At 43.5% G+C, this 14,794-nt stretch overlaps 1 protein-coding gene across 2 annotated transcripts in view; it reads left to right on the forward strand.

Moving 5' to 3' along the window:
• Positions 1 to 14,794, forward strand: part of oxsr1b (oxidative stress responsive kinase 1b) — a 257,293-nt gene that overhangs the window by 156,090 nt on the left and 86,409 nt on the right. For both annotated transcript variants that reach the window (XR_015078974.1, XM_085992508.1), the window contains exons 8-9: positions 4,488 to 4,621; positions 13,100 to 13,148. Coding sequence is in view for 1 of the 2 variants with exons in the window: in XM_085992508.1 (XP_085848634.1) it covers positions 4,488 to 4,621; positions 13,100 to 13,148 (183 nt within the window). In the remaining variant the exon portion in view is untranslated. The remainder of the gene's footprint in view (positions 1 to 4,487; positions 4,622 to 13,099; positions 13,149 to 14,794) is intronic.

Consider the following 14,794-nt stretch of genomic DNA (forward strand, 5'->3'; position numbering starts at 1 on the left):
GGGTCCCTTACAGGCCGAGACAGGAGAAATTATAATGGGGAATAAGGAAATGGCAGTGAAATTAAACAAATACTTTCTGTCTTCATGAAAGAAGATGCAAAAAACCCTCCCAGAAATAGTGGAGAACCAAGGGTCCAGTGAGAATGAGGAACTGAAAGAAATTAGTATTAGTAAAAAAAAAATAGTACAGGAAACTTTGTTATCCGGAGGCTAAATGTCTGGCAAGCTCGAGCCACTGGCAAAAATCAGGAGCCGTTTCGTTAGGATTTTTTTCTTTTCGTTGCTTTTTTCTCAACAGTCAAGCTCTGCAAGGTCTGTAGCTAAGCAACAGCTTCAGCTAGAGATGCTACAGAGATGCTTGCCGACTGTTTAGAAGCTGTTGCTAAACAACAGGGTTTGTTGATTCACACGGAGCTGAAAATCTCCGTATTGTTTCAACATCAGCGCTGGTGTGTCCGGCAGTTTTGAGGGAACGGCAACAGCTCTGTCCCGTCGGTGCCGGATCGCACAAAGTTTCCTGTACTAGAGAAATTAATGGGACTGAAAGCCAATAAATCCCCTGGACCTGATGGCTTACATCCTAGGGTTTTGAAAGAGGTGGCTCTAGAGATAGTGATGCTTTGGTTGTCATTTTCCAAAATTCTATAGATTCTAGAATGGTTCCCGCGGATTGGAAGGTAGCAAATGTAACTCTACTATTTAAGAAAGGCGGGAGAGAGCAAACTGGGAACTACAGACCAGTTAGCCTGACATCAGAAGTAGGGAAAATGCTAGAATCTGGTAACAGGGCACTTAGAAAATAACAATAGGATTGGGCAGTGTCAATACTGATTTATGAAAGGGAAATCATGTTTGACGCATCTTAGAGTTTTTTGAGGTTGTAACTCGCAGAATAGATGAGGGGTAACCAGTGGATGTGGTGTATTTGGATTTTCAGAAGGCATTCGATAAGGTGCCACACAGGTTATTAAACAAAATTAGGGCTCGTGATTGGGGGTAATATACTAGCATGGATTGAGGATTGGTTAAATGACACAAAACAGAGTGTAGAAATAAATAGGTCATTTTCGAGTTGGCAGACTATAACTAGTGGGGTACCGCAAGGATCAGTGCTTGGGCCTCACCTATTTACAATCTGTGTCAATGATTTGGATGAGGGGACCAAATGTAATATACCCAAGTTTGCTGATGATGCAAAGCTAGGTGGGAATGTAAGTTGCGATGAAGATGTAAAGAGGCTTCAAGGGGATATGTACAGGCTAAGTGAGTGGGCAAGAACATGGCAAATGGAATATAATGTGGAGAAATGTGAAGTTATTCTCTAGTAGGAAAAATAGAAAAGCAGAGTTTTTTAAATGGTGAGAGATTGGGAAATGTTTGTTTTCAGAGGGACCTGGGTGTCCTCCTACAGGAATCACTGAAAGTTAACATGCAGGTACAGCAAGCAATTAGGAAAGCAAATGATATTTTGGCCTTTATTACAAGAGGATTTGAGTATAAGAGTAAAGACGTCTTACTGCAATTATATAGGGCCCTGGTGAGACCATTCCTAGATTGTGTACAGTTTTGGTCTCCTTACCTATGGAAGGATATACTTGCCATAGAGGGAGTGCAACGAAAGTTCAGCAGACTGGTTCCTGGGATGGAGGGATTGTCCTATGAGGAGAGATTGAGTAGACTAGGCTTATGTTCTCTGGAGTTTAGAAGAATGAGAGGTGATCTCATTGAAACATACAAAATCCTTACAGGGCTTGACAGGGTAGATGCAGAGAGGATGTTTCCCCTGGCTGGGGAGTCTAGAACCAGGAGTCACAGTCTCAGAATAAGGGGTCGGCCATTTAGGACTGAGATGAGGAGAAATTTCTTCACTCGGAGGGTGGTGAATCTTTGGAATTCTCTACCCCAGAGGGCAGTGGAGGCTCAGTCGTTGAGTATATACAAGACAGAGATTGATAGATTTTTGAATATTAAGGGAATCAAGGGATATGGTGATAGTGCAGGAAAGTGGAGTTGAGGTAGAAGATCAGCCATGATCTTATTGAATTGCGGAGCAGGCTCGAGAGGTCAAATGGCCTACTCCTGTTCTTATTTCTTGTGTTATGTTCTTAGGATTCCGCTGCTCTTTGAAATAGTGCAGTGGGATCTTTTACGTCCATCTGAGAGGGCAGACGGGGCCCTGGTTTCAGGTCTCATCCGAAGGACGACACCTCAGACAGCGTAGTACTCCCTCAGTGTTGCACTGGATTGTCGTCTCAGATTTTGGGCTCAAGTCTCTGGTGTGGGACTTGAACCCACAACCTTCTGACTCGGAGGCGAAAGTGCTACCATTGAGCCACAGCTGACATCTTTCTATCCTCCTGAAGTCTTCTATAGTCCTCTTTGCTGTTTGCCAAATCCCCTACTTTTGTGTCAAAGTAAATGTTGATATTGTGCTCCATATGTCCATGTCCAAATAATCATATGCACACACAATAAAGTGGGCGCAGCACTGACCCCTGGAGTACCCCGCTTCCAACCCATCTCCAATCTGATATCTGTGCCCATTAACCATAACCCTTTATACCTAACCATCTTTCTACCTATGCTGTTACACTCCTCTTGTATCATAAGCCTCAAGTTTTGTTAGAAGCCTCCTCTGAGACACCACCTGAAAATCCATATATACTTCATCTACTGGATTCCCTTTATTTATTTTGGTCATTTCTTCAAAATACTTTTATTACATTCATCAAACACGATTTGTCTTTAACAAATCTACAGTGGCTACCTTGATTAACCCACATGCTCTAAATACCCACTAATCCACCTCAAGTTCAACTAATTATTTCAGAACCAATTCTTTTCTACAGTTATCTCTTCAGATAGCATACATAATCATGAATAGGATCTTCCCTCCAAGCTCAATCCTCTGGCAAGCTCTTCCTACCAGTAACATTAAGCGTCTTTTTCTTGCAGGTACCCATAAATCTACGTATTTCCAGCATTTTCTGTTTTTTTTATATTTCTAGCATTTGTCTTTTTTCTTTTTGATTGCTATAATGACATCTCCCTAGGGAGATGATCAAAGCAGATAGTTTTGATTAATTCAAATGGAAATTAGAAAAAGTTATTTCAGAAAATAACATTTTGGGATACAGTATATAAGTACTCTCAGATGTGAATGAGCATGCTTGGGAGGAAAAAGGTGACTGGATCTATGGTTCCCAAAGCTCTCCACAAATGGGGTTTTCCTCATGTCATTACTGGGTCTGTTGTAATCTAATTGATAGAGATTGATTGCTATGATGGTGAATAACTTCATTTATTGTTGTATCATGCAGCTACCAAGATGGTAGAATGTGAATTAGATGGACCTTGTTTTTTTATTCATCTCACAATTCCTATGTTCATATATTCCTGTCTCCATAGTCTGGGTGCCACTGGTTATTTGGCCAATACTAGTTGCCTATAATATAGCTTGTTCAGTTACACAGGATACACACACTGGTTTTTCTGTAGGTTTTCTGCCCCCATGCAGGCAGCTGAGTACACCTGCAGTGCTGTTCCTCCATTAGTGATATTAGGATTGACTTGTTGGCGCACTGCATCTTGGGAACAATCGTAGAGCTCAGTATAAATATCTTTTGCAGAAAAATACGTTGACTTTTTTTGATCCGTGTGTGCCCATGACCCTTGTTGCTCCAAGGTGACATTGGGCCAGAACTTCGGGTCCCCACGGGTTAGTACGAGCTGGGTACTCGCGCATAGGCCCAACAAAAGTGTAGGTTTTGTGCATGCGCGGGAAACCGGAACTTCTGTTCCCTTAAAGTAAGGGGTTCACAGGTCGAAGGCATGCGCCGGAGAGGCCTGGAACTTCCATTTTTTTTTTGCAGATTTCTCCGGGAGGGTAAGTCTCCAGGAGCTACGCTTATAAAAAGCAGTCGCAAGGCCTGCTTTTAACAAGGTAAGTGGTGAATTAAGTAAAATTAAAACATTTTTTCCACAGGTTTATTATTTTTAAATACTTTAAAGAAAGGTAAGTTTATTTTTAGCCCCATTAGAAACTGTAATTAATTGTTTCAAAAATTTAAATTATTGTTTAAAATAGTTATTTTATGTAATTATTTTAAAAATGTGATTTTTTAATTTATTTGAAGTTTTAGTTATGTTTTGGGGCTGAATTGTATTCACAGATTTGACAGGTCTTCCTGTCAAATCTATGAATACAGATCCCCTGCTACCATTGGCTCTCCATGGCCCACGTGATCCCAGGGGACGCTTCGAACTAACTGCGCCCCTGGGATACGCAAGCATTGCGCGCCGGCAGTTGGAGGAGGCCCAGAATCGAAATCCCACGCGAGCCCACAGCACAACGGCCGGCGCACTAGGTAAGTGCAGGTCGGAGGCTTGCATCCGCGGGAAGCCTCCGACCCAAATTTCTGGGCCATTAGTTTTATAAATTTGACAAATCAACCTCTTGTCATCTGTAATACTCTCTCCTTGTTTAGGTTTTAATGCTAACTCTTCAGAACGATCCTCCCTCATTGGAGACAGGTGTACAGGATAAGGAAATGGTCAAAAAATACGGCAAGTCCTTTAGGAAGATGATTTCACAGTGTCTGCAGAAAGATCCAGAGAAAAGGTAAAAATCAGAGAATGGTTCTCTTGTTTGCTTCAGTTTCCATATTCTCAGATCAATGATCTGGGATATATTCTAGATCGATGAGTTAAGACTGTTTGAATGCTGGATAATGTCTGAGTGATCTGGATTGATTTCTAAGTGGGTTGTTATGTAAGAATCACCGATTACAACATCCTGCTTATTCCACATATTAATTTGCTAATGCTCTAAAATTAATATGGAAAAACCAACAACAATTTGCATTTATATAACACCTTTAACGTAGTAATACATCCCAAGGAGCATAATCGGACAAAAAATGATCTTTAGCTGTTTTAATCCTGGCTGTTTCGAGGCTTGTTGTAAAAGGTTTTATAAAAACAAAATGTTTACTATAGCATGTTTCTGTTTTATGTGCCAACTGTGGCTGTTAAGAACACTTGAATGCCTAGTGAGCTGCAGCAACCCTCTCCAGTTCTCGCTTCTCTATGGAAAGAGCACCTAGCTACTGCTTAGTGTTTCTCTGCAGTGACTCTGCTCAGATCTAAAACTCGTTTTGGGGGAAAATGACCTGAAGGATCCCTTGGCCACTACTTGCCATAAAGTTTCTTTTTCTCCTGGCATCATTACCTCCCTCATCAAGGTGTGGTTGCCAGGCACCCTTTGTTACAATTTTTGTGGCCATCATTCATGTTGGATACTTGACCGTGATTCTCTCATCTAACTATAGAAGACATTACAGCAGAGCCTGATCCTGTCCTGTTCAAAGTGTCAGCTGTGGCTCAGTGGTAGCACTCTTGCCTCTGAGTCAGAAGGTTGTGGGATTGAATCTCACTCCAAAGACTTGAGCACATAATCTAAGCTGATACTTCAGTGCAGTACTGAGGGAGTAAAATATCCCCCGGCACTATTGGAAGAAGAGCAGGGGAGTTCTCCTGTGGAGTCCTGGTCAATGTTTACCCCTCAACCAATGTCACTAAAACAGATTATCTGGTTATCTCATTGCTATTTGTGGAACTTTGCTGTGCACAACTTGGCTACTGAGTTTCCTACATTACAACAGCGACTGTTTCAAAAGTACTTCATTGGATGCAAAGTGTTTTGAGATGTCTTGTGGTCGTGAAAGGCGCTATGTAAATGTGGGTTCTATTTCTAGTAGGGGTCATTTTATAAAGATCATGAGTGGGATCCTTGATCAATCTTTCCTTCCTCACCTCTTAAGTTCCTGTGGCCAATAGCAACACCCTGCTGTGGCCTCAATTGAGAGCCAACTCAGGACAACAACTTACAGTATATTCATATAGCACCTTTAATGTAATCAAACACCCCACGGTGCTTTACAGGAGTGTTAACAAAAATAAAAATTTGACACCGAGTCATATAAGATATTAGGCCAGGTGACCAAAAGCTTGATCAGAGGTTGGTTTTAAGGAGCGACTTAAAGGAGGAAAGAGAAGTGGAGAGTCAGAGAGACCTAGGCAGCTGAAGGCACGGCCGCCAGTGGTGGAGCAATTAAAATTGGGAATGTTGAAAAGGCTAGAATAGGCGGAGTGCAGAGATCTAGGGAGAGTACAGCGCTAAAGGAGATTAGAGATAATAAGGGGCGAGGCCATGGAGGGATTTAAAAACAAGGATGAGAATTTTACAATCGAGGCGTTGCTTAACTGGGGGCCAATGTAGCTCAGCGAGTACAGGGGAGATGGGTGAGCGGGACTTGCTGCGAGTTAGGACATGGGTGGCAGAGTTTTAGATGACCAAGTTTATGGAGGATAGAACTAGGGAGGCTGGCCAGGAGTGTGTTGGAATAGTCAAGTCTATAGAGGTAATAAAGGCATGGATGAGTGTTTTGGCAACGGATAAGTTGAGGCAAGGCTGGAGACGGGCGATATTACGAAGATGGAAATGGGCGGTCTTAGTGATGGAATGGATATGAGGTAGGAAGCTCAATTTATGACCCAATATGACACCAAGGTTGTTAACAGACTTGTCAGCCACAGACAGTTGCCAGGGAGAGGGATCGAATCGATGACAAGGGAACGGAGTTTCTGGCGTGAACCAAAGACGATGGCTTTGGTTTTCCCGATATTTAACTGGAGGAGGTTTCTACTCATCCAGTGCTGGATGTCGGACAAGCAGCCTGACAGTATAGAGACAGTGAAGGGTTTGAGAGAGATGGAGGAGAGGGAGAGCTGGGTATCATCAGCGTACATGTGAAAACACACACTGTCGCCGGATGATGTCACCGAGGAGCATCATGTAGATGAGAAATAGGAAGGGGCCAAGGATAGATCCTTGGGGGACACCAGAGGTGATGGTGCAGGAAGAGAAGCCATTGCAGGTGATTCTATGGCTATGGCTGGAAAGGTGGGAATGGAACCAGGCGAGTGCAGTCCCATCCAGCTGGGCAATGATGGAGAGGCGTTGGAGGACGATGGAGTGGTCAACTGTGTCTAAGGCAGCAGACAGGTCAAGAAGGACGAGAAGGGATAGTTTGCCTTTGTCATAGTCAATTAGGATGTCATTTGTGACCTTGGGAAGAGCTGTTTCGATACTGTGGTGGGGAAGCCTGATTAGAGGGATTCAAATAAGGAGTTCTGGGAAAGATGGGCACGGATTTGGGAGGCGACAACATATTCAAGAACTTTGGAAAGGAAAGGGAGGTTGGAAATGGGGCGATAGTTTGCAAGGACAGAGGAGGTCGAGGGTTGTTTTTTTGAGGAGAGGGGTGATGACGGCAGATTTGAAGGAGAGGGGGACAGTACCGGAGGAGAAAGAGCTGTTTACAATATCCACTAACATGGAGCCATGAAGAGTTTAGTAGGAATAGGGTCAAGAGAGCAGGAAGTCGGTCTCATAGACAAAATGAGCTTTGAAAGGGCAAGAGGGGAGTAAGGAGAGAAGCTAGAGAAATGTATGCAAATTTAGGGTTATAGCAGGGGGAAAACCAAGAGGAAGCAAGGTCTGGTGGGCTAAGGGAAGAGAGGGAAGTTGCAGAGGCAGTTGAATAGATGCTCTCAATCTTTTTAACAAAGTCTATGAGCTCCTCTCATTTACTGTTGGAGGTGAGGGAGGAGGTGGCAGGAGAGGGTGGTTTGAGAAGATGGTTAGTGGTAGAGAAAGGAAGACTAGTGTCATCTTTGCCTTCCTGGATGATCTTAGAATAGTGGGCAGTTTTAGTGATGGAGCACAGGTCTGGACAATGGTTAATATGATCTAGCCATATCTGGTGATGGATGGTTAGACAAGTTGTCTGCCAAAGATGTTCAAGTGTGCGTCCCTTGGACTTGAGGGAGCGGAGATGATGGCTATACCAGGGGGAACGACTAGGAGAGTGTAATGATTTTAGTGGGAACAAGGGCATCAAAGGTGCGATTTTAGCAATTCCATCGCCTCCAGTCCAGATCCAAGGTCGTCCCATCCTCTGTCGTCGAATTACAATATGCAGACGACGCTTGTGTCTGCGCTCACTCGGAGGTCGAACTCCAAACCATCGTCAACACCTTCACCGAAGCGTACGAGAGCATGTGCCTTGCTCTAAACATCCGTAAGACAAAGGTCCTCTACCAACCAGCCCCCGCCACACAGTACTGCCCCCGATTATCAAAATCCACGACAAGGCCTTGGATAACGTGGACCACTTTCCATACCTCAGGAGCCTACTGTCAACAAGGGCAGACGTCGATGACGAAGTCCAACACCACCTTCAGTGTGCCAGTGCAGCCTTCAGTCGCCTGAGGAAGAGAGTGTTTGAAGACCAGGACCTCAGACCCGGCACTAAACTCATAGTTTACAGAGCAGCAGTGATACTCGCCCTGCTGTATGCCTCAGACATTGACCATGTACAGCAGGCACCTCAACGCACTGGAGAGGTACCACCAACGCTGCCTCCGCAAGATCCTGCAAATCCATTGGCAGGATAGGCGCACCAAAGTCGGTGTTCTCATTCGGGCCAGCATCGAAGCTTTGACCACGCTCGATCAGCTCCGATCGACAGGCCACATCGTCCGCATGCCCAATACGAGACTCCCAAAACAAGCGCTCTACTTGGAGCTTCAACATGGCAAGAGTGCCCCAGGTGGGCAGAGGAAACACTTCAAGGATACCCTCAAAGCCTCCTTGAAAAAGTGCAATATCCCCACTGACACCTGGGAATCCCAAGATCGCACGAAGGGGAGGAGAAGCATCCGGGAAGGCGCCAAACACCTCGAGTCTCTTCGCCGGGAGCAAGCGCAAGCAGCACATGGAGCGCACGTCAACCCAAGCACCCCACACACCCGCCCCTTCAACCACCGTCTGCCCCACCTGTGACAGAGACTGTAGGTCCCACATTGGACTCATCAGTCACCTGAGAACTCATTTTTAGTGTGGAAGCAAGTAATCCTCGGTTCCGAGGGACTGCCTAAGAGCAGCTCTAGAAATGTCATGAAGAATTGTAGGCCAAAGACTAGATATTTGGAGTGGTAAGGGACTTGGGGGAGTTTTTTCTAGGGTGGACACAGAAAGAAGTGGAGTTGGGAAGGGGATCATGGGTAGAGAGTGATATAAGGAAATGGTCAGAGATTGCCTTATCGGTGATAGTTATGGTGGGGATAGTGAGGCCATGTGAGATGATATTATCGAGGGGGTGACTGTATATGGGTGGACGAGTTTACATGGAGGGAGAGATTAAGGGAGGAAAAGAGGGCAGTGAACTCTGAGGAGAGGGAGCAAGAAGAGTTGAGGTGGAGGTTGAAATCACCGAGGATGGGAAGTCGCTGGGTGCAGAGGGAGGAAAGCGGAGAAAATTGCTGTGGTATTTCAGTGGGTGGTACAGAACAAGGATTTTAAAAGACACACGTGAGGGGTGGAACAAGGTGAAATGCTCGAAGGAGGAGAAATTGCTGGAGGAGTAGGGAGACGGACGAAGATGTAATTTAGAGATAAGGGTTACACCACCACTGCGGCAGTTTGGGCGCGGCAAATAGTGGAAAATATAGCCAGGTGGGGAAGCTTTATTAAGGGGAAAGGTGTCATCACCCCTCAGCCATGTCTCCATCAATGCCATGATGTCAGTGTGATCATCTACAACAAGGTAATTGATGGCAAGACCCTTATTTACATGTGACTGTACATTTTATGGGGAAATGCGGAGAGGGACGATGATGCCTCATTTACAGACCAAAGATCAAGTAAATAAGGAGAAATTGTTTCTACTAGCTGGAGGATCAGTAACCAGAAGATGCAGAATTAAGATAATTGATAAAAGAACCGAAGGGAAGATGAGAATTGTTTTTACACAGCGAGTTATGAATGCCAGAAAGGGTGGAGGAAGCAGATTCATTAGTAACTTTCAAAACGGAATTCAATGTATGCTTGAAAAGCAAAAATTTACTTGGCTATGGGGCAAGAGCAGGGGAGTGGGATTAATTGGATAGCTCTTTCAAAGAGCCGGCACAGGCACGATGGACTGTAGCTGTATGTGGGATCTTTCTGATCTCTCTGGCTCAGTGGTGAGAAATGTGGGCATGGCTATAAATAATTATTGCATGTTTTAATGCCTCAAACTCCGTGCCACTCAGATTCTCAATATTCTTTGCTATTTCAGTTCTCGTGAAGCCATAAAAACCACTTCCATTTTTTTATACAAATATAAAAGTATTTTTTCATTGAATAGTAAACTGTAATCCACAGTTGTAAATGCTGTACACTTTCTACAGAGTTAGTGTTATTGAGTATTCTGGAGCAATGCATTAGTGCCCAACATTCGTCAAATGTGACCTTAGCGTAGGCTGTGTGATTATCAGCCCTGCCCAATGGATCAAAGTAGAGGTTCCACCTCAGTCTATTTATTGTTTTTTATTTATTAGTGAATGTGATGTGATGGTCTTTAATGCTCTTTCTAACCTCCTTTTTGTAAACTAGTGTTTAGTGTAAAATGTAGCTCCCCATTTATACAGAAGTGCCACTCTCAGTATGTTGAAGCAAGGTATGAGAAACTAGGAACAAAGGCAATTTTAGAAGCAGGGGGGGAAAAAACATTAAGCCCAATAAGTAGCTTTTTTTAGTTAATCTCAACCTTCACCCCCCACTATCCTGCCTTCTCTGCATATCCCTCAAACCCCTCTCGAATATCTTTCCACCCTTTGCATCAACAGCCTTCTCTGGTAAAAACTAAAGCACTTGTCTATATTAGAATCTGTTTACTAATCTAGTTACTCCTACTTGCCCCCAGCTTTTGAACCTTTGTTAGTGTGAACAATTTGCCTGGATCAACTTTATCAATCTCTGTGTCCATTTAAGTACTACTCTGCATCTGTATATGTTTTTAGAACGATTGCAATCCTCTGCGGCTTCAGTAAAAGGAATAGCGAACATTAGGAACACCTCCAAAGTTGTATTTGATCTTGTGTTTCCAGAATATTAGCCCTACCATATTCGCATTACACCATCTCACTGTTTTAAATGAGCCCAGTGCCTTTGTCTCCTTCACAGTATATTTAGAGGAAGAAAATATATGTTGAGTGAGAGTGTTTTCAACATGAAGTATTTCAATTGCTTAAGTCGGGTTGAAAATGATCTCTTATGGTAGAAGATATTTGTGGTTTTTCAGGTTTATTTAATGTGTGGAGATCTGCCATCCTCCTTTGCAGGGAGCTATCCTGCTGACTTCAGCTGCATATTCAGCCAGTACTGCATTCTGCTGATTACAGTGCCTTGCAATTGACATTCAGGACCAGACAGGATGCTGATCTTTTAAAATTCCCTATGGAGCTACTCACTGATGGTTTCCAGAGCTGACAGCAGATTTTCTCTGTCTAGAATGGGAAAGAAAAATGCTGAAAGAAGATTGTTAGCAAAGTGTAATTTTTTAGTCTCCCCACTCCCACTCTCAGCCTTTTTGTCCACTTCTCCTTTGAAGGTGCTGATTCATGCTGGAATTCACCTCCACAGGTGGCAGAAGGCCTCTGTAATCATCCAAGTGGACATTCTTTATGTATGAACCTCAGCAGGCAATCAATCACAGTGCAGGTTATCCTGTCAACACCAGCAGGCTACATTAATTGCCCATCTATAGTTGCCCTGAGAAGATGGTGTTGAGTCTCCTCCTAGAAGCAATCATTTATTCGACTGAGTGGCTTGCTAGATCATTGCAGAGGGCATTAACAGTCAACAACATGCTGTAGGAACAGGAGTAGGCCATTCAGCCTCTGAAGCCTGTTCCACCATTCAATTAGATCATGGCTGTTGTGTCTCAACTCCATCTACCAGCCTTGGTTCCGTAACCCTTAGATTTTTGTTAGACAAGATATTATCAGTTTTGAAATTTTCAATTGACATAGCCTCAACAGCTTTTTGGGGGAGAGTTTTCTAGATTTCCACTACTTTGTGTGAAGTGCTTCCTGACATCACCCTTGAATGGACTAGCTCTAATTTTAAGATTATGCCCCCTTGTTCTGGATTCCCCCACCAGAGAAAATAGGTTCTTTCTCTACCCTATCGAGTCCTTTAATCAGCTTAAACACCTCAATTTGATCACCCCTTAATCTTCTATACTCAAGAGTAGGGTTGTCTGTAGACTAGACCCCAATAGAGATTGCTGAGCCTGTTAGGTTTTTACAGCAATCCAGTAACTTTCATGTCATGTTTTTCTGGTCTTAGTCGCAAGTTTGTTGATTTCAGTTTCACAATTGATTTGAGCTCTCAACCTCTAGATATCCAGTCTGGCACCACAACCACAATGTTAACATACCTGATAGCCCTGTGTCAATTGTCTCTGTTCTGTCAATCTGTGTTCCATCTAGTTTTTTTTTTCAGCTAGAATTGATATGTCACTTGTGCAGTCTTCCACAACTTCTGGAGTCACTAATGCGCCTGGTCATTGAACATGTAGACTATCTACAGCCATTTGTTGAGTGTGCTCATATACCTGTGTATCACCGTTCTGTCAACCATATATTTTCATGTTAAATTTGTCACCTGATGACCTCACTTGATTGATTTTAAGCACACTGCTACAACAATGTTCTCAAACATTAAGAACCTGCACGTCTTTCCCAATTCATGCCCACAACTCGTTGCTGTAGAGGACAATGAGACATCGATAAACCTTTGACTTCAGTTACACTGTAATGCTTTTGCTTCTCTGATGTTATCCAGCCTTTTTAAATTGTCCTGGCTCAATTGATTCCATCAGCCTTTAGGAGCAGCGAAATAACCAAGCAAAAGGACCTGTGAAAGCAGAAGTGTCATTTCAAAGTGGAAACTTCATTTTTCCAATCGCATTTCAGATCCTTAGTGTTAGCATTACAGACGATCACTGCTTGGCAGACCTCTAGCTTTTTCTGATTATCTGGCACAGATCAAAAATGGACTGCATGTCTTCCCTTGTTCTATATCACACTTTACCATGTTTGGCAAATTTTGACAGGCCTCATTTGTTAATCAACCAGGTTCAGCAAATCGAGGACCAGCTAGTTCTATTTTGCGCTCTCCTAATTGGATTTTTCTTTTTCATTTCAGGCCTACAGCGGCTGAATTTTTAAAACACAAGTTTTTCCAAAAAGCAAAGGTAAGCTAGCACATCATACAATTCTTGTGACTGTTCAGTAAACATTGCTTTTGGGGTACAAACATCGATCGGGTTTTTATTCATTTTTGTAGTTTTAATGGATTTCCTGAATAAATGTAGGAAATGGTATCGACTGTGTGTAATGTAAATGGAATTATCACAACTAATCGAGGGGATGGTGGCAGTGTTGCATTTTAGGCAGTAGTTATACCTACAGATGCTGATCTGACACTGGTTTGTATTTCAAATAATGACATAGGCTGCAGTTATGCTGACACTCAGATTTGTTGAACTTTTCAGTAATATCAAAGCCAGCATGTGCTCATATGTTGGATGTTGGTGTGTTGATGATGTGTATATAACACCAAGGATAAGCACTGAAAGTGGGAACCTAAGGAAGAAACGTTTGCTTCACCTATGGGACTATAGGTACAAAAAGCCCCCAGGATTTTCCAAATACTTTATTGCTGAGCTACAGTGTTCATGTTCATCTCACAAGCAGCTTAGCTAATGACGTAAATAACCAGAAAATGTGAGTGCTGCTCATCGTGTCACTTGTAAAGATATTTTGGTACCTGCTGGTCTGCCTACCGAGGGAGCAAACCTGCAATGGTTAATTGTCCAATGAACAATTGTCGAGTAACTTCTTTACCAGTGTTTGGGGATGGCCTCTTTAGGGTCAAAGTGACTCCAAGGTGATATGTCTGGCAGTGGATGATTGACTCCTGTTTGCAGACTCAGTAATCCGATACCTAAGCCAGGCAAGTTTGCTGTACCCCCGAACCCCACCATCTAGGGCAGCAGGCGAATAGGAACACCGTCATCTCCAAGTCACACACCATCCTGACTTGGACATATATTGTCGTTCCTTCATCGCCGCTGGGTCAAAATCTTGGAACTCCCTACCTAACAGCACCGTGGGCGTACCTTCACCACACTGACTGCAGCGCTTCAAGAAAAAGGCTCACTACCAACTTCTCAAGGGAAACTAGGAACGAGCAATAAATCCTGGCCTTGCTAGCGACGCCTATATCCAGAGAATGTATTTTTTTTTTTTTTTTTTTTTTTTATATAAAGTACTCGAACTCTTGGACCAGCAAGCCACTAATGGGATCTAGAATGGTAGAAGACGATGAAGATAACAACAGCTTGCATTTATATAGCTCCTTTAACATAGGGAAACATCCCAAGTCGCTTCCCAGAGGCGCAATCCAACAAAAATAGACGTCAGAACAAAGAAATGGATATTGGGCGCGTTGACCAAAAGCTTGGCCAAATAGATGGGTACTAAGAAGGGCCTTAAAGGAGGAGGGGGAGGGGGAGGTGGAGGGATTTCAGGAGGGCATTCCAGAGCTTAGACAGCTGAAGGCACGGCCGTCAATGGTGGGGTGGAGGGAGGTCAGAGTGACCAGAACACAGTTCAACAGGGAGGCGTGTAGGGCTGGAGGAGGTTATAAAAATAGGGCGGGGTAAGGCTATGAAGGAATTGGAACACAAGGATTGGAATTTTCAATTTGAGGTGTTGAGACCCCAAGAACCAGTGTTGGTCAGTAAAGGCAGAGGTAATGGGTAAGCAGGACTTGGTGTGAGATAGAATATGGACAGCAGTAATGTCTGATTTAGCATGAGACAGTTTCCAGGGAGGG

The sequence above is a fragment of the Somniosus microcephalus genome, chromosome 7 (genome assembly GCF_052327205.1).
Source record: "Somniosus microcephalus isolate GS21.2 chromosome 7, FLI_Smic_1.0, whole genome shotgun sequence".
NCBI lineage: Eukaryota > Metazoa > Chordata > Chondrichthyes > Squaliformes > Somniosidae > Somniosus > Somniosus microcephalus.